General features: G+C 39.2%; 1 protein-coding gene across 3 annotated transcripts in view; it reads left to right on the top strand.

The window, feature by feature from the left end:
• The window catches only part of LOC126187400 (alpha-tubulin N-acetyltransferase 1-like), a 108,198-nt gene that overhangs the window by 16,123 nt on the left and 69,474 nt on the right, over positions 1 to 22,601 (top strand). For all 3 annotated transcript variants that reach the window (XM_049928459.1, XM_049928458.1, XM_049928460.1), the window contains 2 exons: positions 14,568 to 14,739; positions 22,159 to 22,306. In XM_049928459.1, coding sequence (XP_049784416.1) covers positions 14,568 to 14,739; positions 22,159 to 22,306 — 320 coding nt within the window. The remainder of the gene's footprint in view (positions 1 to 14,567; positions 14,740 to 22,158; positions 22,307 to 22,601) is intronic.

The following is a 22,601-nucleotide window of genomic DNA, read 5'->3' as shown; positions in this document are numbered from 1 at the left end:
GCCTCATATCCGGCAGCTTAAACAGACGTGTTGGCGGCATCTCAACGCTGTGAGATGCTTGAGCCACACCCGCTGGGGCGCCGACCGCTCTACCCTGTTGCGGCTCTACCAGGCGTTAATCCAGTCCCGTCTGGATTATGGGAGCCTGGCTTATGGCTCAGCATCCCCATCTGCGTTACGGGTGCTGGACCCAATTCTCCACAGCGGGATACGCCTTGCCACTGGTGCTTTCCGCACCAGCCCTGTGGACAGTGTGCTAGTGGAGGCAGGTGTACCCCCACTGCGGTTCCGGCGCCAACGTTTGCTGGCCGCTTATGCTGCCCATGTTCTAAGCTTGCCCGGGCATCCAAATTATCGTGTCCTGTTCCCGCAGTCAGTCGTCCATCTGCCAGACCGTCGGCCCCGGTCGGGTTGTCCGATCGCCGTACGCGTCAAGGAGCTTCTCTGTGGGCTTGGGTTTTTCCCTGTTCCACCTCCTTTCCGGGCACCTCTGCGTACACCCCCGTGGTGTGTTCCTCGCCCTTGCCTTCGGCTCGACTTGGCACAGGGCTCGAAGGACTCGGTCCCTCCAGAGGCCTTCCGCCGCCGCTTTTATTCCATCCTGGCCACGTATCAGGGCTCTGGAATTGTTTACACCGACGGTTCGATGGTTGCTGGTCGTGTCGGGTATGCGCTAACTCTAGGGGACCATTCCGAACAACGGTCCTTGGCGGCTGGCTGCAGCGTTTACACTGCTGAGCTAGTCGCCATCTTTAGAGCCCTAGAGTATATCCGCTCCTGCTCAGGTGAGTCCTTCGTTATCTGTAGCGATTCCCTGAGCGGTTTACGAGCTCTCGACCAGTGTTTTCCTCGTTCTCGTCTGGTGATGGCTATCCATGAGTCCCTGCATACTCTTGCGCGTTGCGGCCGCTCTGTGGTCTTTGTGTGGACCCCCGGTCATGTCGGTATCCCGGGCAATGAACATGTTGACCGCCTGGCGAAAGAGGCCACGAATAAACCATCTCTGGATGTTGGCCTCCCAGAGGCTGATTTGCGGGCAGTCCTCCGCCGAAAAGTTTTTGCGCTTTGGGACGCTGAATGGCGCGATCGGATTACACCCAATAAACTCCGTGCCATTAAGGAGACGACGACTGTGTGGCGGTCCTCCATGCGAGCCAACCGCAGGGACTCAGTCGTCCTTTGTCGGCTCCGCATTGGCCACTCCCGGCTAACACACAGTTATTTACTGCGCCAGGAGGACCCTCCTGTATGTCGCTGCGGGGCGGCTTTGACGGTGGCCCACATTCTGTTGGCCTGCCCCCTTTTAGCTGTGGTCAGGCAGACATTTGCGCTGCCTGATACGCTCCCTGCCGTTTTATCCGATGACCCTGTTATGGCTGCCTTAGTTTTACGTTTTATTCGGGCAGGGAGTTTTTATTCTTTCCTCTGAGTGTTTCTGTTTTATTTTATTTTTTCTTTTGATTCTGGCCTTTGGCCTATGATTTTACACTGATCTTTTAATGTGTTTCTAAGTGGTTGGCTTTTCCTTTTTTTATTTCTATGGTCGGCCAACCACTGTCACACTCTGTGTGGTTTTAGTTCGTTTTGTCTTGTCCTTGTCTCCGTTTCTTTTGTTCTGTATCGTCTGTGTCTATTCTGTTCCTCGTTTTTATTCTCTGTGGATGTTCTTTGTCTTTGGAAAAAGGGACCGATGACCGTAGCAGTCTGGTCCCTTTCATCCCCCAAACCAACCGGAACCTGGGGAATTACCTGAAGAGTGGAAACACGTGGGTGTCACAGAAGTGCAGAACTATTTGAGGAGAGTCAATGCAAGATTGGAAAAAAAACTGCAATATTTACTTCAACCTGCAATACACTGGTATCACTTGAACGTATTCTTGCAGGTGTATCAATCTTGCCCTTCTGCTGCTACAGATGTGCTCTCAGCATTCCGTGTTGAGGTGTCTTTCATTATGACTGTACTGCACCCCATATGCCTGTGCCTGTGCTGAGGGATGACGTTTTGGCTGATATGAAATATTTATCATCAGATTTTTAAAAAAGATATTAGGTGAAAAAATTTGATTTTTGCATATCTTAGTCAGATATCTTTGCTTGATAAAGGATTGAATTTCTTTCTGTTATATGCCATAGTTAGAGCGTTGCATCAAATTAAGTAAAACATTGTGTGAACTTTTAAAGATTTTGCAGAGGGAAAAACACATTGTGTAAACTTAGCATATGATTGATTTCAGCTGATAAATTGCACTGCATGAAACATGGATAAGATATTGAAGTTTTATTTAAAACTGACAACGGAATGATACTTTCATTATCTAGTTATTGTGTTTTATTTCAGAAGGATGGTCATGCATGACACACCCATTCTTGTCCTTGCACACCACATATGATGTTGACATAACAATTGTCATGTCTCATAAACAATTCAAAATACCAAAACTAGATTTTTTGCAAATGATAGTATGCTATGAAACATGTATGTTGTGTGGTAAACACTTGAAACTTTTTTAATTCACTGATATATGGGAGTAACCCGTCCATAGCAGTGAGAGATTAGTAGACCAGGACACGTACGGCACAGTCCGTGTCATTTCATCCAGGCCAGGAAAAAGTCTTACCTTGATAGTCTTGAATGTTATTGAATTTAGCATACGTCAAACTGAAGGACTAACTAAGGAACATTTTTTTTTTTTTTCCAAATTAATTTCTGCTCCAAGATACAGCCCTCCAAAGATGACACTGCATATACCATTTTAAAGATGCAAATTTGGGAAAAAATGTTAAAATGCTGTATCTCTGGAACATTTCTAGATATTTTGTTGGTTTTTTTATTTAATTGCTATATGATTACAAAAAATCCTCCATTTGGACTTATCTGTCAAAGTTCTCTTAATATAGCGTTCTGAACTCTTTATAATTTATGGAAAAACAAATTTTTTTTTGAAAAATGCCAATCCATAAAATTTCAATTTTTTTCTGTTGATTAGTACCAATAGTTCTACATTCACTGAATAGGAGAGCTTCCACTTTTTGGTTGAACATGTTTTGTAAAAAATTTAAATTTTTGCCATACATGAATCCTGTTTTATTACCACATTATCATATAACAGGCTCATAAAAATCAAAACCAAGTTATGTTTAACATAATTTTAGTTTTGAAAGATGAGGAAGAGACTCATTTTTCAAGTGTTTTAAATGGTTCCAAAAAGTATGTGACAGGTCCAAAGACTTAAAGGTTGCAATTTATACAACTTCTGCGCACTCTGTTTTGTACTGCAGTTATCCAGTCAATGAACTAAAAACGTGTTCCACCACTTCAGTATCTTCCTTTGATATAGAGTGATGCCTTCCTGTTGAACCAATAGGAGCTGGAGCACTCACAATCTTCAAAACATTGTGAACAGGAAGTGAGCACTGGCGGGGTTGTTGCTGTCCTTCTGGAAAACTATGTCTAGCAGCTGGTCCATGTGGTAGCTAAAGTTCATTACTATTTTGTTTAACTAATAACAGATATCTATAAACTCTGCAATCCACAAGACACAGTCATACACACACGCCACAAACATCCCCCTCCTCATGTTGTGATCTGAATATTATCCTGCTGTTTTTTAGCTGTTGGCCGAATAAATGAAATTTCTTTTTTCTCGCTCTTTAAAGAGCGTGCTGTAGGAGTTCGCCCATCACTTTGAATCCGAAAATGTGTCTTGTGAATTCCTTTCACAGGAGTAGTTAGTTTGGACCATTCTTCTTTTTTCTGCTCATGGAATTCTTCGATTTTCTATTTGGACAAAAGAATGAGGGCTGTGGATGTGTAAGATTTCATGACTCCCGTAAAATCATCTGCATTCTGAATCACAGCTGCATTTGGCCTGGAAAGATTGTTTTGTAGCATGGTACTTCAGCAGGCCTCCTACACCATCACAAGGCCCCTTTCCGTGACCAGTAGCACTGTATACCCAGTCAGTTGGCACAAGTGACTTACTCAGTTTGAACAGCTGGTAACAATTTTTAAAATGACCAGGAGCACCATCAGAAATAATAAAGATGTTCTCTGCCTCTGTTTGCAGTTGTAGAATTTTGTGCATTGTTAGCAAAGCATGTGCCGAGTCATGTCCTGCGTCATCACTTGTAACTGCAACACTTGCGGTCTTGTTTAGAAAATATGTCACTCCTGTAAAAATTGAAACCTGGTCATTACTCCAGTGATACCTTTGTACTTCCTGTGGGGGAATTACAGTCCAGTTCTCAGCAAAATCACAGTGAAGCACCAAACATAGTTTTTCAGCCTGTACACACCCTTTCACTTCTGCAATGTGTTATTGCAATTTATTCAGATGCTGGTGTGTTACTGCTTTCACTGACCTTTTACCAAGTTCATCAATGAAACTGCCACAGGCAGTGGTCTTTTTTATTTTCTTCCCATCTCACATATGTAATTTCTGCAGAGTCATCTGCTACGTATTGCGGGCCAAGTGTCTATACAGTCAGTCCTCCCTTTCCAGGGCAGTCACTGCATTCTTGAAATAAACAAGTCTCTCGCTTTACACCACAGACTACTAATGACATGCCCAAACAACTTGTCATATGTCACGTCACGTGCTCCAGTAAGTTCTTACAAGTTACCACACAAAGTTCAAAATTTGCACAGTACACACATAGACAGACATCTTGAGGTGGGTATGGAACTACCCACTTAGGTTGTAGTGCATAAAATTTTGATCTTCCAATATGTGAAATTGTATAGTTACTCTTATAAATTGCAAAAGTTTCTGTAATACTGCGAGTCATGTACCTCTTCACTTTCACAACTTTTTGACCTTCAACTGTTACAGTTATAGTGTCTTTTTTTGTTGGCAGTCTGGCGAGAACAGTCTCATTTATCTTCCAGATGAAATGACTGCGCTATTTGAACTTCAGCTGCTTCTGCAGGATGACCATTAAAGCATCTGGTCTTCCAAAGACTCCTTTTAAATTTGTTTTCTTTGAAAATGTCTCTGGGATAATAGTTAAAACTTGCACCTTTCCACTGTAGGATGCACAATATTCAACAGCTGAATTGACATTTGTGAAAAATTCCTGACAAGAGGTGCAAAGAGTGCTGTGGCTCATTTTTTTCTGAAGATGGAATGTGTATTTTGAAGAGAATGGTCAGTTTTGCTGTAGTGTATTCATGCATAGCTTTAATAATTTCTCGGCACTTTCTTGATGCATAGAGCTTATGACTCAGTTCCACTGACCACGGTTTCTTAACAGGACTGACATCTACCTCTATAGTTGACTGATTCAGGGTATTTAATTCTCCCTCTATTGATGCAAAATCTGTATCATCTGCATCATGGGAGGCTTCACCTTTGTTCAGATACTATCATAGTTGTTGTCATGTCAAAACATTTAGAACATAAAAAGTCGTCACCGGAAACATCTTCACTTTGATACCGAGTCTTCAAAGGAGAACACTTATTCCCAACCTGAACAAAGGTGTTCTCTCTCTCTCTCTCTCTCTCTCTCTCTCTCTCTCTCTTTTTTTTTTTTAAATGGAAATAGTGAGCACACTTCACTCTCCTGTGGCCCCAGTCAAAAGACATTTCAAACAGTCCCTTTCACAAAACACACTGCGGCTCTGTCAACAGGCAAATTACTCACGAAAACACAGAACGCACTGGATGGTCTCAGATTTCTTAGAAGCCTCTTCAGTAAACGTATTAGCACTGAACATCTAAAATATAGTAACCTGCAATGACGAAGCACGACAAAGAAACTGACAAGAAAACACAACAAAGAGTAAGAAATATCCACAACAATGAAAGTGAAAAGAAATAACTGCAGCAAAGACAATAGAAAAAAACATTGGAACAAAGAAATTAGTAAGAAACAACTTCAGTGGAAACATACATTACCCTTAAAAATTAAAAAAAAAAAGATTTTTAAAAAATGAAACCTGTCCAAAGTGGAAGCTCTCCTTTACAGAGAATATGGTACTACATGGTACTAATCAAAAGAAAAATTCTAACTTTCCTGTATTGGCATTTAAAAAAAAATTCTGTAAATTATAAAAAAAGATTCAATAGGTGACAGTGAAAGAATTTTGAAAGGTATGTCCAAGTGGAGGATACCATTGTAATCATAAAGCAATTATCTTTCAAATAAAAAAAAACTGTAACAAAATATCTAGAACTGTTACAGAGTGACAGCATTTAAAAAAAAATTCCGAAATTTTCATCTTCAACATGGTGTTCGCAGTGTCATCTTTGGAGGCCTGTATCTTGGGACAGGAATTTTTTTGGAGAAAACAAAAAAATGTGTTTCACATGTACTCCTGAATTTTAACATGTGCTAAATTCAATAACATCAGAGACTATGAAGATAACAAACATGTCTGAAGTGATACAGATTATGCTGTACAGACATTCATAGCAGTGTAGGAAAACCAAAGTGGCACACTTACACAGACCACAGCACCTAGCAAACAACATAGCAGGACGTGTGTAGATGCCCACAGCAGTAAAACGATTAATAGTTGACTATTTGTTCCCAACCCTCAGTGCATATGAGGTGTGATTAAAAAAAGGCAGTGAATATTTTTATTAGAAACAATGTAATTAGATTACTTGGAATTTGATTTAATCTCCTTGAAAGTACTGCCCTTGGCAAGCAATGCATATATCCCAACGTTGAATCCATGACTGGAAAGCTTCTTTTGGAAGGGCATTAATCTACTCTGCCGTGGTACCCACCGTGTTGGGAATGGTTTTTAAAGTTTTCCTGTAAACATGGTTTTAATTTTTGGGAAGAGCCAGAAGTTGCTTGGTACTAAATCAGGTGAGTAAAGTGGATGTGGACAGTCAGGAGCACTTGTTGCAACCAAAAACTCAGGAATCAAATGGAAGGTGAGGCACAGCCTGGTGTCATTATGAAGAAAGAAGCAATTGTTCCATTTTGGCTTTTACAATTGTTCCTGTTGGAATGATCAGGGTCATACCTATTGACCCAGGTTTCATCTACACTTACAGTTTTAGACATGAAATCAGGATCTGGATGAAGATAATGCGTCAACTCCATGTAAACTGACACACCATTTAACTTGTGTTCATTACTGGAAAGTCTGGAAACAAACCTTTGCACTCACTCATCTCATCTGCAAATATTTGTTTAAAATTCTTCGCACAGATTCATACGAGATGTTCAGTTCTTCAGTAAGTTCTTGAATTGTTATTCGCTTGTTTGAATGAACAATTTTTGCCACGTTTTGTAAGTTTCCTTTTGTTTTTGCTGTTTTTGTGGTTAATGACATTCACAACATTGTTAGTCTTCTAGTGACTCATTTTTGTTTTCAAATATCTTGTACTACTTGTAAACAGCCTTCAGAGTTATAGCATTATTGCCATACACCACGTTCAACATTTCACAAGTTTATTTAGCATTTTTTTCTTTCTTTTCCAAACTTGGAACAAAACTTAAATGTTCATATGATATTCAAAGTTCTTGATGCATGACAGGCACAACTTCACTCTTGCATCTCTGAACTCTGACAAGTCAGAATGTGTTCCATCTTGATGCTGCCAGTCCCAACGGATCAGGATGTTGGACAGATTACATCAAATGGTTGTAGTGTCAGCAGTTATTACTAAAAAAAAGTAATTCACTGCATTTTTTGACCGCACCTTGTGTTTTTTACCAACTACTGAATCAGAACTAACTGTAATGGGTCAACAGAATCACAAATGAAAAAACCATGAGTGCAGTGTCTTGTGTAGCACTCTTAATGTGATGATGTCAGTGGTTTTTCCTTGTATATAGCATAGCTGAAAGCAAGGGCAAAATACAGCCATAATTTTTGGGTAGAATATTACGGAGGTTAAATAGTCCCCCATTCGGATCTCCGGGTGGGGACTACTCTGGAGGAAGTTGTTACCAGGAGAAAGAAAACTGATGTTCTGTGGACTGGAGCATAGAATGTCAGATCCCTTAATTGGACAGGTAGGCTAAAAAATTTAAAAAGGGAAATGGATAGGTTAAAGCGATATATTGTGGGAATTAGTGAAGTTTGGTAGCAGGAGGAACAAGACTTCTGGTCAGATGACTACAGGGTTATAAATACAAAATCAAGTAGCAGTAATACAGGTAGGTTTAATAATGAATAAAAAAAATAGGAGTGCAGGTAAGCTACTACGAACAGCATAGTGAACACATTATTGTTGCAAAGATAGACATGAGGCCCGTTTGTACATCAGTGGTACAATAATAAATGAAAAGCACCAGTTTGCTTTTGTTCTACAATATTACTTTTATTGCTAACCAGTTTTCGGCTTACAGGGCCATCTTCAGACATTTACTGAGTATTATCACCAAAGAAGTTAAATGTTAGCAGACAACATTGGAAGAGAAGTAACACATCTAGAGTGAAGTAGAAACATACAGTGAGTAACATCTTTGCAATGAAATAGTGAAAACTGAACAGTACATAAATAACAATGGAGTTGACAGGAAAACCTTTAGCACAAAATAGGAATAGCATGTCTACATAACAGTTTCTATTAATAAACAAAACTAATAAAATAAGATAAAATTAGTACTAGACAAGGCTGCATCAAGAGGTGTGAAACATGGAGAGTGATACACAATCAATTAAAAAAGAAGAGACAGTTGTCAATGTAAATACAGAATACACGAGGAACTTAAGCAATATCAATAAGATAAACAGAAATTAGTAAATGCAGGAAAATTGAGGTGTTTGAGGGAACCTACAGTTTGAGAGTGTGGTGGTACTGCATTTTAACATTAATATTATAATCAAAGCAGTGGCTGTATACCAGTTTACATTAAATAAATGAGCAAAGTGAAATATGAACAGTATTTGATGAGAAAACTACAAGGGAATTTAAACATGTAATACAAGTACAAGTTAAAAGCAAACCCTTAACTATTGAAACTACAGCATATGTGGAATACAAAGACAACTGCAACAAATAAAACAACATAATGACTACAGGAAAATGGGAATATGTAGGAAGAGAGAGTGTGGGAAGTAATGAACAACAAAGATGATTATATGAAGTTTGTTGTTGTTGTTGTGGTCTTCAGTCCTGAGACTGGTTTGATGCAGCTCTCCATGCTACTCTATCCTGTGCAAGCTTCTTCATCTCCCAGTATCGACTGCAACCTACGTCCTTCTGAATCTGCTTAGTGTATTCATCTCTTGGTCTCCCTCTACGATTTTTACCCTCCACACTGCCCTCCAATGCTAAATTTGTGATCCCTTGATGCCTCAAAACATGTCCTACCAACCGATCCCTTCTTCTAGTCAAGTTGTGCCACAAACTTCTCTTCTCCCCAATCCTATTCAATACCTCCTCATTAGTTACGTGATCTACCCACCTTATCTTCAGCATTCTTCTGTAGCACCACATTTCGAAAGCTTCTATTCTCTTCTTGTCCAAACTAGTTATCGTCCATGTTTCACTTCCATACATGGCTACACTCCATACAAATACTTTCAGAAACGACTTCCTGACACTTAAATCTATACTCGATGTTAACAAATTCCTCTTCTTGAGAAACGCTTTCCTTGCCATTGCCAGTCTACATTTTATATCCTCTCTACTTCGACCATCATCGGTTATTTTACTCCCTAAATAGCAAAACTCCTTTACTACTTTAAATGTCTCATTTCCTAATCTAATTCCCTCAGCATCACCCGACTTAATTTGACTACATTCCATTATCCTCGTTTATGAAGTTTAGGGGAGGGGAAGTGTTGAGTTGTGTCTGGTCATTTAGGATGAGATCTGGACTGTGAGCAAGATGTTCATTAAAATGCAGAGTCTGAATTCTGCAACCTCCAGCTGCATTCATGTTCAGCCAGCCTAGTTGATATGTCTCTGCCTGACTGACCAATGTAAAATTTGTCACAATCAGAACAGGTGATTTTGTATACCCCACTGTTGGCTAATAACTGGATCTTGTCTTTGCTATTAAAAACACACTGGGCTGTAGTGTTCCTGACATAGTAGGAAACCCTATACTTGCAGGATTTCAGTGCTTTGGCCACAGTCTATGATACCTGACCTAGAAATGGTAGAGTACACCATTTCTTGCAGACAGTGGATGGGGAAGCAGGTGGGGCATAGAGGAGGGGTATAATTTTCCGTTTTTGTTTCCTGTGCAAGATGTGGTCAATACGAACTGGATTGTAGCCATTGGATGAGGCAATAAATTTTATTGTATCTAACTCTGCTTTAAAACCATCTCTGGACATGGGGATGGATATGAGACGGTGTACCATTGAGTGGAAAGCTGTATGTTTGTGAGTTATGGGGTGTTGTGAGCAAGAAGGTATTACTGTGTCTGTAGTTGTTGTTTTTCTGTAAATTTTGAAACAATGTGTGTGTGTACTGATGTCAGTGGTGAGATCTAAGAAGTTTATGGATTTGTTGCCAATTTCCATAGTGAACTGGATATTTTTATGTTGACTGTTTAGGTTTTTCAAGAATGTGTTGAGTTGTCCTGTAGTTCCAGTCCACATACACAGGACATCATCTACATATCTAAACCAGTATTTGATGTTTGCACTCAAAGGTTCTGTTTTTAGAAAATTTTGTTAAAAATGGTCCATAAATATTTCAGCCAACAGTGGACTAAGAGGGGAACCCATAGCTAAGCCATCTAATTATTTATAAAGAGTGCCTTGGAACTGAAAATAGTTCTGTGCAATGCAGGTCTGTGTGGCCAGTCTCAAGTCATTCAATTCCACAGGATTGATATTAGACTTGTGCAACAGCTCTGTCAGAATGTCAAGACATTCTACTACTGGTATGTTAGAAAACAAACTGCTGACATCAAAGGATACTAATTTATCACTGTGTGAGACAGATATACCTTTTAACTTGTTTACTAGGTCCACAGAGTTTGAAATACCATGCTTTGGTTTGAATTTAGTCCTGCTCTTAATTAGGACATCAAGTTTACTGGCTAGTTTGTAAGATGGAGCAGTGAATGATGATATAACTGGACAAATAGGAACATCTTGTTTATGCAGTTTAGGAAGCCCGTACTTTCTAGGAGGCACTGGGTTCATATTAGTTAACAGTTTTACTTCAAATTCAGAGAATATGCTTTTGCATGAAATGAGTGCATATTTAACATCCTCTTTGAACAATTTGGTAGGGTCTTTAGGAAGGACTTGGAAGCCTGTGGTATTCAGAAAATCACTAACTTTATCCACATAATCACATTTGTTCAAAAGCACAATACTGTTGCCTTTATCAGATTTTGTGGCAACGATACCTTGGTGTTGTAATTTCTGTTTTAAGAACTTGAGGGTGTGAAAGTCAATAGAGTGTGGGATGTTGCACACAAATTTGGTTTTGTTCTTTAGTGCATTGGCAACTATATATTTTGCAGTGGTGTCTTTCGTTAAGGCATATTCAATATCAGCTTTCATAACATCCAGTTGTTTTTCTGATGGAGGGTGGGAAGGAGCATATTTAAAACCTTTTTCAAGCACTTTTGTTCCTTCGGGGACAGAACCAAGTTCGATAAGTTAATTACATGTTGCAAAAAAATTTGTTTACAGTTTGAGGTTAGAGGTTCACTCACCTTTCTAATCATAGATAACTTCTTGTTCTGCCGCAAAAATACGTCGTAGAACAAAAGCAAACTGGTGCTTTTCATTTATTATTATAATGTTGTTCTACCAAGAACCGACGGAAGAGTCTGTTAATATCAGTAGTACAAGTTTATATGCCAACTAGCTCTGCAGATGATGAAGAGATAGAAGAAATGTATGATGAGATAACAGAAATTATTCAGATGGTGAAGCGAGATGAAAATTTAATTGTTGTGGAGGACTGGAATTCGATAGTAGGAAAAGGAAAAGTAGTAGGTGAATATGGAATGGGGGTAAGGAATGAAAGAGGAAGCTGCCTGGTAGAATTTTGCACAGAGCATAACTTAATCAAGGCTAAAACTTGGTTTAAGAATCATGAAAGAAGGTTGTGTACGTGGAAGAGGCCTGGAGACAATGGAAGGCTTCAGATAGTTTATGTAATGGTAAGACAGAGATTTAGGAACCAGGTTTTAAATTGTAAGACATTTCCAGGGGCAGATGTGGACTTTGACTACAATATGCTGGTTATGAACTGTAGATTAAAACTGAAGAAACTGCATGAAGTTGGGAGTTTAAGGAGATGGCATTTGGATAAACAGAAAGAACCAGAGGTTGTGAAGTGTTTCAGAGAGCACTAGGGAATGATTTACAAGAATGGGGGAAAGAAATGCAGTAGAAGAAGAGTTGGTAGCTTTGAGAGATGAAATGGTGAAGGCAGCAGTGGATCAAGTATGTAAAAGGACAAGGGCTAGTAGAAATCCTTGGGTAACAGAAGAGATTTTGAATTTAATTGATGAAAGAAGAAAATATAAAAAAAATGCAGTAAATGAAGCAGGCAAAAAGGAATACAAACGTCTCAAAAATGAGATCGACAGCAAGTGCAAAATGGCTAAGCAGGGATGGCTAGAGGACAAATGTAAGGATGTAGAGGCATATATCACTAGGAGTAAGATAGAAACTGCCTGCAGGAAAATTAGAGAGACCTTTGGAGAAAAGGGAACAACTTGTATGAATATTAAGAGCGCAGATGGAAACCCAGTTCTAAGCGAAGAAGGGGAGGCAGAAAGGTGGAAGGAGTATATAGAGGGTCTATACAAGACCATTGTACTTCAGGGCAATATTATGGAAATGGAAGAGGACGCAAGAGAAAATGAAATGGGAGATATACTACTGTGTGAAGAACTTGACAGAGCAGTGAAAGACCTAAGTCGAAACAAGGCCCTGGGAGTAGACAACATGCCATTAGAACTACTTATGGCATTGGGAGAACCAGCCCTGACAAAACTTTACCATCCGGTGAGCAAGATGTATGAGACAGGCGAAATACCCTCAGACTTCAAGAAGAATATAATAATTCCAATCCCAAAAAAAGCAAGTGTTGACAGGTGGAAAATTACCAAACTATCAGTTTAATCAGTCACGGCTGCAAAATACTAACATGGATTCTTTGCAGACAAATCGAAAAACTGTAGAAGCTGATCTCAGGGAAGATCAGTTGGGATTCTGTAGAAATGTTGGAACACCTGAGACATTACTGACTCTACAACTTATCTTAGAATGTAGATTAAGGAAAGGCAAACCTACATTTGTAGCATTTGTGGAGTTAGAGAAAGCTTTTGACAATGTTGGCTGGAATAAGAAAGCTTTTGACATTGTTGGCTGGAATACTCTTTCAAATTCCAAAGATGGCAGACATCAAATACAGGGAACATAATGCTATTTATATTTTGTGCAAGAAACCAGATGGCAGTTATGAGTCAAGGGCCATGAAAGGGAAGCAGCGGTGAGGAAGTGAGTGAGACAGGGTTGTAGCTTATCTCCGATGTTACTCAATCTTTATATTGAGCAAGCACTAAAGGAAACAAAAGAAAAATTCAAAGTAGGAACTAAAATCCAATGAGAAGAAATAAAAACTTAGAGGTTTTGCCGACGACATTGTTATTTGGCCAAAGACAGCAAAACATCTGGAAGAGCAGTTGAACAGAATGGACAGTGTCTTGAAAGGAGGATATAAGATGAACATTAGTAGAAGCAAAACGAGGGTAATGGAACATAGTCAAATTAAATCAGGTGATGCTGTGGGAATTAGATTAGGAATGAGACACTTACAGTAGTAGAAGAGTTTTGCTATTTCGGGAGCAAAAGAACTGATGATGGTTGAAGTAGAGAAGATAAAAAATGTAGGCTGGCAAAGGCAAGGAAAACTTTTCTGGAGAAGAGAAATTTGTTAACATCAAATATAGATTTAAATGTCAGGAAGTTGTTTCTGACAGTATTTGTATGAAGTGTAGCCATGTTTGAAAGTGAAACATGGACGGTAATTAGTTGAGATGAGAAAAGAATAGAAGGTTTTGAAATGTGGTGCTACAGGAGAATGCTGAATTTAGATGGGTAGATCACGTAACTAATGAGGAGGTACTGAATAGAATTGGGGAGAAGAGGAATTTGTGGCACAACTTGACTAGAAGAAGGGATCGGTTGGTAGGACATGTTCTGAGGCATCAAGGGATCATCAATTTAGTATTGGAGGAAAGTGCGGAGGGTAAAAATCGTAGAGGGAGATCAAGGCATTAATACACTAAACAGATTCAGAAGGATGTAGGCTGCGGTAGTTACTTGGAGATGAAGAAGCTCGCACAGGATACAGTAGCATGGAGAGCTGCATCAAACCAGTCTCTGGACTGAAGACCACAACAGCAACATAGTACATACATTGTAATTAATCACAGTTTCACATTTTGTGCTTCCTCTTTTTATATCAGTGAAGGCACTACCACTTATAAAACCTGAACAGTTCCGCTTCTGCATTTACGTTCATGTTATAGTTGCTTCTATGCCAGTTGCTAATAAACAGACTGCCTTATTCTGTATTGTATACTTAATATTTCATTGATAAGATTTATTTTGTTTTTTCTTCAAAAATATATTTTAATGAATGTTATTTTTACACACAATGTTTCAGTGGGAAAGGTACAGTTATTGGCCTGCTTAAAGTGGGACGGAAGAAACTGTTTGTGTTTGATGCATCTGGAGCTCATAAAGAAGTGGAGCCTCTTTGTATATTAGACTTTTACATCCATGAGTCAAAGCAACGTATGGGAATGGGAAAAATATTGTATGAGTATATGCTGCAGGTAGGTGTCACCACATTAAGACTATTTTTGACTTTTGGTAAGTATTTTACATCATACTGCATTTTACAGTGGATAGTATATTGAAGCTGAACTATTAATGTAGTAAAACATAGCATGAAAAGGTGTGAAAAATAAATGGAAAAAATTGCACTGAGTGAATAAATAGGAGTTGCTATTACAGCCAAGGAAGACACTTAGAAAGCTGTGTAAAATTATCAGCTTGTGTGCCGTCACAATTGTGTTAGTGTATGCAGGATGTCATAAGCCTCTGTTCTCTTACAAAATATGTAAAGGAAATAGATTTGATTGCGTGTATTGTAAGTCAACACTGGAAGAAATCTAAATAATACAATAGTACAGAAAATTTCTGGTATGGATAGTATCTTGAAAGGATATTGTGCAGACATCCTTCTGGTTAAGTGTTCTTATTGACTGATATTATTTTGATTTCTAATTTATAAATTTAATAAAAAAAGATACTTTTTGTTTGTTGCAAAATTTCTGTAAGTCTTAACACAGTTGTGCCAATGACGATTACCCAGTGGTGCAAGGACAGGCTCAGATTCAGTTAATCATTACATGCCAGTGACAGATACTGCAAATTAAAATGTTCGATTTACTCATATTTGCTCTGTTGCTACTTACTGATCTTCTGAGAGGACCCTTGTTTGTTACTTATTCCATGTGTGAATGACCCCAGTGACCATCGTTTGGAACATTTATTTACACACAGGCAAGGCACTTCCATACCTTGAGATGAATACCTTAATCCAGCAACTCTCTCCCACTTTTTTCCTGCTTGGATTTCAATTCACAGCACCCAGTGTGGGTAAATACTATGTCATCTGGTTGGAGCATTCTAATTGATCAGCTTCATTTTGATTTTGATCTGTGTCTCCTCAGTGACGGTACTCCTATTCACTTTAATGCCACCCATGGTGCCTTTTTGGCTGTTGATCATAAGATCTCGTCCCCTAGTCTCGTGCCTCTGCTACAGTGGTTGCTACATGACGATCTTTGTGACATGACCACTTTTTGGTGATCATGTAACTCCCTTGTCACTGCCCAAAGAGCGAATTACCATGTTCGGCTCTTAGATGTGCCAATTGGCAGTTGTATACCTCTACTGTCACATTCATACCCTCTTGTCAGATTGCATTGATGAGGTTGTTGGATGTGTCTGATGCGAACATCCATCCTGCCGTATAACACAATGGGAATGGTTGACCGAAATTTAAATAAGGTAAACCCAGTTCTAAGCAACGAAGTGGAAGCAGAAAGGTGGAAGGAGTATATAGAGGGTCTATACAAGGGTGATGTACTTGAGGACAACATTATGGAAATGGAAGAGGATGTAGATGAAGATGAAATGGGAGATATGATATTGTGTGAAGAGTTTGAAAGAGCACTGGAAGACCTAAGCCGAAACAAGGCCCCGTGAGTAGACAACATTCCATTAGAACTACTGACGGCCTTGGGAGAGCCAGTCCTGACAAAACTCTACCATCTGGTGAGCAAGATGTACGAGACAGGTGAAATACCCTCAGACTTCAAGAAGAATATAACAATTCCAATCCTAAAGAAAGCAGGTGTTGACAGATGTGAAAATTACTAAACTATTAGTTTAACAAGTCACAGCTGCAAAACACTAACCCGATTTCCTTACAGACGAATGGAAATACTGGTAGAAGCCAACATCGGGGAAGATCAGTTGGGATTCTGTAGAAATGTTGGAACATGTGAGGCAATACTGAACCTACGACTTATCTTAGAAGATAGATTAAGGAAAGGCAAACCTACATTTCTAGCATTTGTAGACTTAGAGAAAGCTTTTAACAATGTTGACTGAAATACTCTCTTTCAAATTCTGAAGGTGGCAGGGGTAAAATACAGGGACCGAAAGGCTATTTACAAATTGTGCAGAAACCAAATGGCAGTCATAAGAGTCGAGGGGTATGAAAGGGAAGCAGTGCATGGGAAGGGAGTGAGACAGGGTTGTAGCTTATCCCAATGTTATTCAGTCTGTATACTGAGCAAGCAGTAAAGGAAACAAAATAAAAATTTGGAGTAGGTATTAAAATCCATGGAGAAGGCATAAAAACTTTGAGGTTCGCCGATGACATTGTAATTGTGTCAGATACTGCAAAGGACCTGGAAGAGCAGTTGAACAGAATGGACAGTGTTTTGAAAGGAGGATGTGAGATGAACATCAACAAAAGCAAAACGAGGATAATGGATTGTAGTCGAATTAAGTCGGGTGATGCTGAGGGAATCAGGTTAGGAAACAAGACACTTAAAGTAGAAGAAGAGTTTTGCTATTTGGGGAGCAAAATAACTGATGATGGTCAAAGTAGAGAGGATATAAAATGTAGCCTGGCAATGGCAAGGAAAGTGTTTCTGAAAAAGAGAAATTTGTTAACATCGAGTGTAGATTTAAGTGTCAGGAAGTCATTTCTGAAAGTATCTGTAGGAGTGTAGCCATGTGTGGAAGTGAAACATGGACAATAAATAGTTTGGACAAGAAGAAAATAGTAGCTTTCGAAATGTGGTGCTACAGAAGAATGCTGAAGATCAGATGGGTAGACCACGTAACTAATGAGGAGGTATTGAATAGAATTGGGGAGAATAGAAATTCGTGGCACAACTTGACTAGAAGAAGGGATCGGTTGGTAGGACATATTCTGAGGCATTAAGGGATCACCAATTTATTATTGGAGGGCAGCGTGGAGGTAAAAATCATAGAGGGAGACCAAGAGATGAATACACTAAGCAGATTCAGAAGGATGTAGGTTGCAATAGGTACCGGGAGATGAAGAAGCTTGCACAGGGTGGAGTACCATGGAGAGCTGCATCAAACCAGTGTCAGGACTGAAGACCACAACAACAACAACAAATGAGTGTGTAATAAATTGGTGACCTAATCTTGTTGTGTTGGAATGAATAAACTATAGTCCTTTAGTTAACGGTGATGAATTCTACGTGTGGGATTATGAGTAAAAAGAATCAAATTAAATTTACTTTGTAACTCGAAAGCTATAAAACAGACTCATATAATTAATCAGACATAAAAAATCCAGAATCAAGAAAATTAAACTTTATTTCCTAGCGTAAAATATAATTGCTACAAATACATAGTGCAAAAGATGTTGAATAATAAGTATGCATGCTTTCAGAAATGCTCTCAGTTACTTGAAATACACTGATGGTTCCAACTTGTGTAATAATACAAAGCTGTAAAATTCTAATACCACACAGGCAGCAGTTATTGGCCAGTCAGAACGAAGTATTGTGAAGATAGTTTTGTGTGCCTGGTGTATAATGGTGGGTTGGAAAACTGTTAATTTCTGGAAAATATTTGTTTACTGCATGAGAAATGAGTATGCAAAATATGCACTGCATGACAAAAAGAGTGAAGCTCCCAGAAGACATGGTCGGACATCAATGTAACTTAGTACATGTATGCACCATTGGCAGGTACATAATTAATTCGAATTGCAGTTCTCTGTGATAGGTAGATTGGACACTAAAGTGATGAAAGTTGTATATGTTTGGTGCTGTTATGAGGCCTTTTAAGGTATGTAAACAGCGTGAACAGTGCCAGATGTTGAGTGATCACTGTGAAGGACTTGGAGATGCAATGTACTTGTGTGAGACAGCATTATCAGCACATGACAGTGTTTGGATGGACCTCCTTCTGGCTTTCTATTTGCCTGGCTAGTCGAGTCTTGTAATATCCAGATTTGTGGGGCCATTTGGATGTGACAGTGGCTTGATGTTAGATTACATGGGTACCTGAGGGACGGAGTACTCATTGTCAAGGTTCCGCTCGACCACCACTGACCGCCACAAGGGAGAATTAGTGCATTGTACAAGCACATCACAACCACCTTCAGGTGAGCATTTGCCATCTGAGGAGAAGTAATGGACTCGTGCAACATTCTGACACCATTGGTCGAATACTAGCAGCAGCTGGACTAGTGAATTTCTATCCTACGTGTAGGATACCTTTAACACAGGAACACAAAAGGCTGCATTTGGAGTGGTGTCATGACTGGGAAGCACAGACAGCTGATAAATGTCATCAATTATGTTCAGTGTGGAATTGTGGTTCCATACCGCTCCAGGTGACCATTGTTGACGAGTATGATGGCAACCTGGAGAGTTCTCCATCTCATTCTTCGAATGTTTAGGAGAGGCACAGTGGTGTTACTCCCAGTGTCATGGTGTGGGGAGCCATGATTGAGGGAACTCTGACAGCACAACAGTATGTCACAAAAATCCTGTGTCCTCGCATGTTACCTCTCATAATTCAATATTGTGGCTCAATTTTTCAACAGGACAATGCTTCTTCTCTACATGGCACATCTTTATGAACTGTCTACATGATGTTGAATTAGGCTTACTCCTATGGCTAACAAGATCATGAGATCTGTCCCCAATAGAAAATTTGTGGGACCAGCTTGGATATCAACTATGTTGCAGTGCCATTGTGTATGATATTGAGTACCGATTACAACAGTTGTGAGCTAGCTTGCCTCAGCAGAGTATACAATGGTTTTATGACCCCTTCTCAATAAATCAATGTGTGTGTCCAGACCATAGTGGATGTATTGTGATGCTGATATTTTTTCGGTTCATACAGCCAAGTTACTTGTAAATGTGACTCAATTTTGTAATCATTGCAATAACATCACAGATCTTCTCAATCCATGAAGTTTCATTTTGATTTCTCCTCCTGTTTAGGTGATTCCCTTTTTTGTCAGGCAGTGTATTTAAAGGTACTGAATGACTGAGAGCACATGTCACTATTATTTTTGTCAGTAGCAGAAAAGTTGTAGGAAAGGATGGGGAGCAAAAACATAATCTACATGTTGGTACCATTACAATGACATTGTATTGTAGATTGAAAAATTACAATATTACGACTGCACGAACATTTTATTTTAAAGAGAAAATAGTTACCATTCTCTTACATTACTTTTGAAACTGAGAACCTGTTCGCAGTTAAATCTTTTTCAAACATACTCCATTGGCTGTCCCTCACCTCATTGCAGGATTCTGAGACAGTGTGGTGAAGTTGACATGTGATGCTGGTATTTCATGTTTCTACATTGAAAATAATGTCTCCAGATCACATCCGAATGCCCCATAAATGTGGATACTGCACAATTCAACCAGATCTACAAATGGAGACCCACAATCAGGCCCCTTTCAAACTCTGTCGGGTGCTGATAATGCTGTCTCAAATGAGTAAATATGTGTGTCCTTCACAATGATCACTAAACATCTGATGCTGTTCATGCCCCATATATACCCTAATGGGCCTGGTAACAACATTAACCATGAACATCTAATAAGGCTCCTGTACTGTTGCGGCTGCCGTCATGAGCTTGATGCCATGGGATTGCAGCTCAAAAGTGTGAAAATTTGAAATGTAGAACTGACGTATTTATCTAGAATATTCATCCAGTACACTTTTTTTCTCGTTGCCCCCCCTGTGAAACTGTTTCAATTCAGTGACTGATATGACACAGTCCAAGGCTTAATCACATCAAATCACAGTTCTCAAAACACTCAAGGCTGATATTGTGCATACACATTGTTTCACTAGTGAATCAATTATTTATGTCTATTACACATGTGAAAACTGTCCTGGTTTACCCACACATAAAGAAGAGTGCATAGTTCACAGTTTACTCAGCATTAATCATTGTCTTTCTGCAGTTGACACAGTACAATACACTTATTGATATAAATGTATTATCCATGTCTGCACACATGAAAACTAACACAGCAGCGATGCTGCACATCAGCAATCAGCATTCTCCAAGTCACCACCCTACCACTCGATTGTTTTGTCTTGATAGTCGAAAACAGGCTCTCTTACAACAATGATATCTACAGAACATTGAACCATGAATGTTTTTGTAATATTTCAATGTATCAGCATTTATTGTGAAAAATCATGAATAAAAAAAGAAGAAAAAAATATGTATGTATTCTCCTAGAGCTATAACTTCACAGTTGGAACTGCTATACCCCTTTCTACAATCCCTCTCTGCCACCCGCTAGTTGACCAAAGACATAGCAACAGCTTTTCAGGATCCTCGAAGGGCCCTGCAATGTTTTGAGTGGCATCGTTCACAGACTGCCCTCGTCACTTTTAAATGGCTTCTCACAAAGGTTCACTATTTAATTAAATGTAGTAAAAGGGAATACTGGAAGTGTTATGTTTTCTGTTAGGGAATGTATACCTTTTCATCCCAGGTGTGGGCCAAGCTTCATTGTCTTCTGGGCCACCAAAGACCAATAACTGTTCTGGGTCTTTTCCTTCATGGCGGTATTTGTTCCAATGCAGTGATTTCTGCAGAATATCATGCACTGCACTTTGAGACTGCATCGGTGTCCTCTTCTTACTTGGCTACCATTTGAACAAACAAAAGATAAGTTGGAGACATCTCTCTGTCCTTTAATACTCATCACACAGTTTGGCGCCAGGCCCCAATTAAATTCACAATCAGGTGAGCCAACATTTGAATGTTACACAGAGACTCCATCTACTCAGGGTCTTCAACCATATTTGGCTAGAAGGAGTGTTTCCTTCACAGTGACAAGATAGTATCATCGTTCTGATCCTTAAACCAGGCAAGAAACCCATGTCTATAGACAGCTATGAACCAATTACTCACCAATTTGCTCTGCAAACTGCTTGAAAGGATGGTAGCCCTTTAACATAATAGGTACTAGAATAATTTGAAAGTAAGAAGGCAGGTGGTGGTGTGATGTTTTGTGCTATAGACACTGTCCCAGTTAATGCACCAGTGCAACAGTGTAATTCTGTGGCATCTGCCTTGTAATGTAAGAGTTGTGCTGCACATTGAACAGTTAGAAATGATTTTCATGTTAGTGCACATATGGTGACAGCTATTGTCTTGTTGCAGTGTTTGTTGTGGCTCACCTAAAACAAAAACAATACATATTATATTAATAATCAGCAGCAGTAATATTCCATGTATATAACTTTTTTCAAATACTGAAAGTGTGAAACATGTCTCCATTTGATGCATACCACAGTGTCACCAGTTCTTAGAGGGAAGAATACTCAGAGTATGTGTTGTGGAACAGAAACGAGAGCACACTTTTGATTTTGCAAACTACTCTCCTTTTCTTTCTGAGTTGAGTGCATCAAACAACTGTCTTCTTAGCTGCACACCAATGTAGCTGGGCCAGGTCATAATAAATGTGCACACACCTCTACACACTCATCATTAAACAACCACCGTAGTATGACTTTTGCTTTACAACATAGCCTTTTTTAATTTTAGGAACAGTTCAGTGGAAATAAATTTAAATTTTCTGTGTGTTTTTAAATCATTCCAATTGCTGCTTCATTGTATGATATTGAAAACCTTGTTGCAGGAGGAGAGTGTCTTGCCCATTCATTTGGCAATTGACAGACCATCAGAGAAGTTCATGAATTTCCTTCTAAAACATTATGGTCTGAGGAATATTCTACCACAAAATAATAATTTTGTTGTGTATGATGGATTCTTTGAAAACAATCCAGGTGAAGGATTAGTGCTTTCTCTTATGCATTTATTGTTCAGTTTAATGCAAAATATCCTATTATTGTCTAGCAGTAATATTGATGATTGGATTACGTGCTGTAGCCCTACTAACTCTCAATACAATTAAAGTGTCACTGTTGATCCAGAAGAGACAACCCCCCCCCCCCCTCCCGTTTTCACCTTAAAGATAGTGTTAAATGTCAGATAGCCTCAGAAAATGCTTGGAGATTAGAGGCTGCTAAGAATAAATACTTTTTGCTTTGATAAGGTATGTTATCCATGTTTTTCCAAGAT

Source organism: Schistocerca cancellata, chromosome 5, assembly GCF_023864275.1.
Source record: "Schistocerca cancellata isolate TAMUIC-IGC-003103 chromosome 5, iqSchCanc2.1, whole genome shotgun sequence".
NCBI classification, from domain to species: Eukaryota; Metazoa; Arthropoda; class Insecta; order Orthoptera; family Acrididae; genus Schistocerca; species Schistocerca cancellata.
The sequence above is the reverse complement of the archived record's forward strand: the minus strand, read 5'-3'. Positions and strand labels throughout refer to the sequence as shown.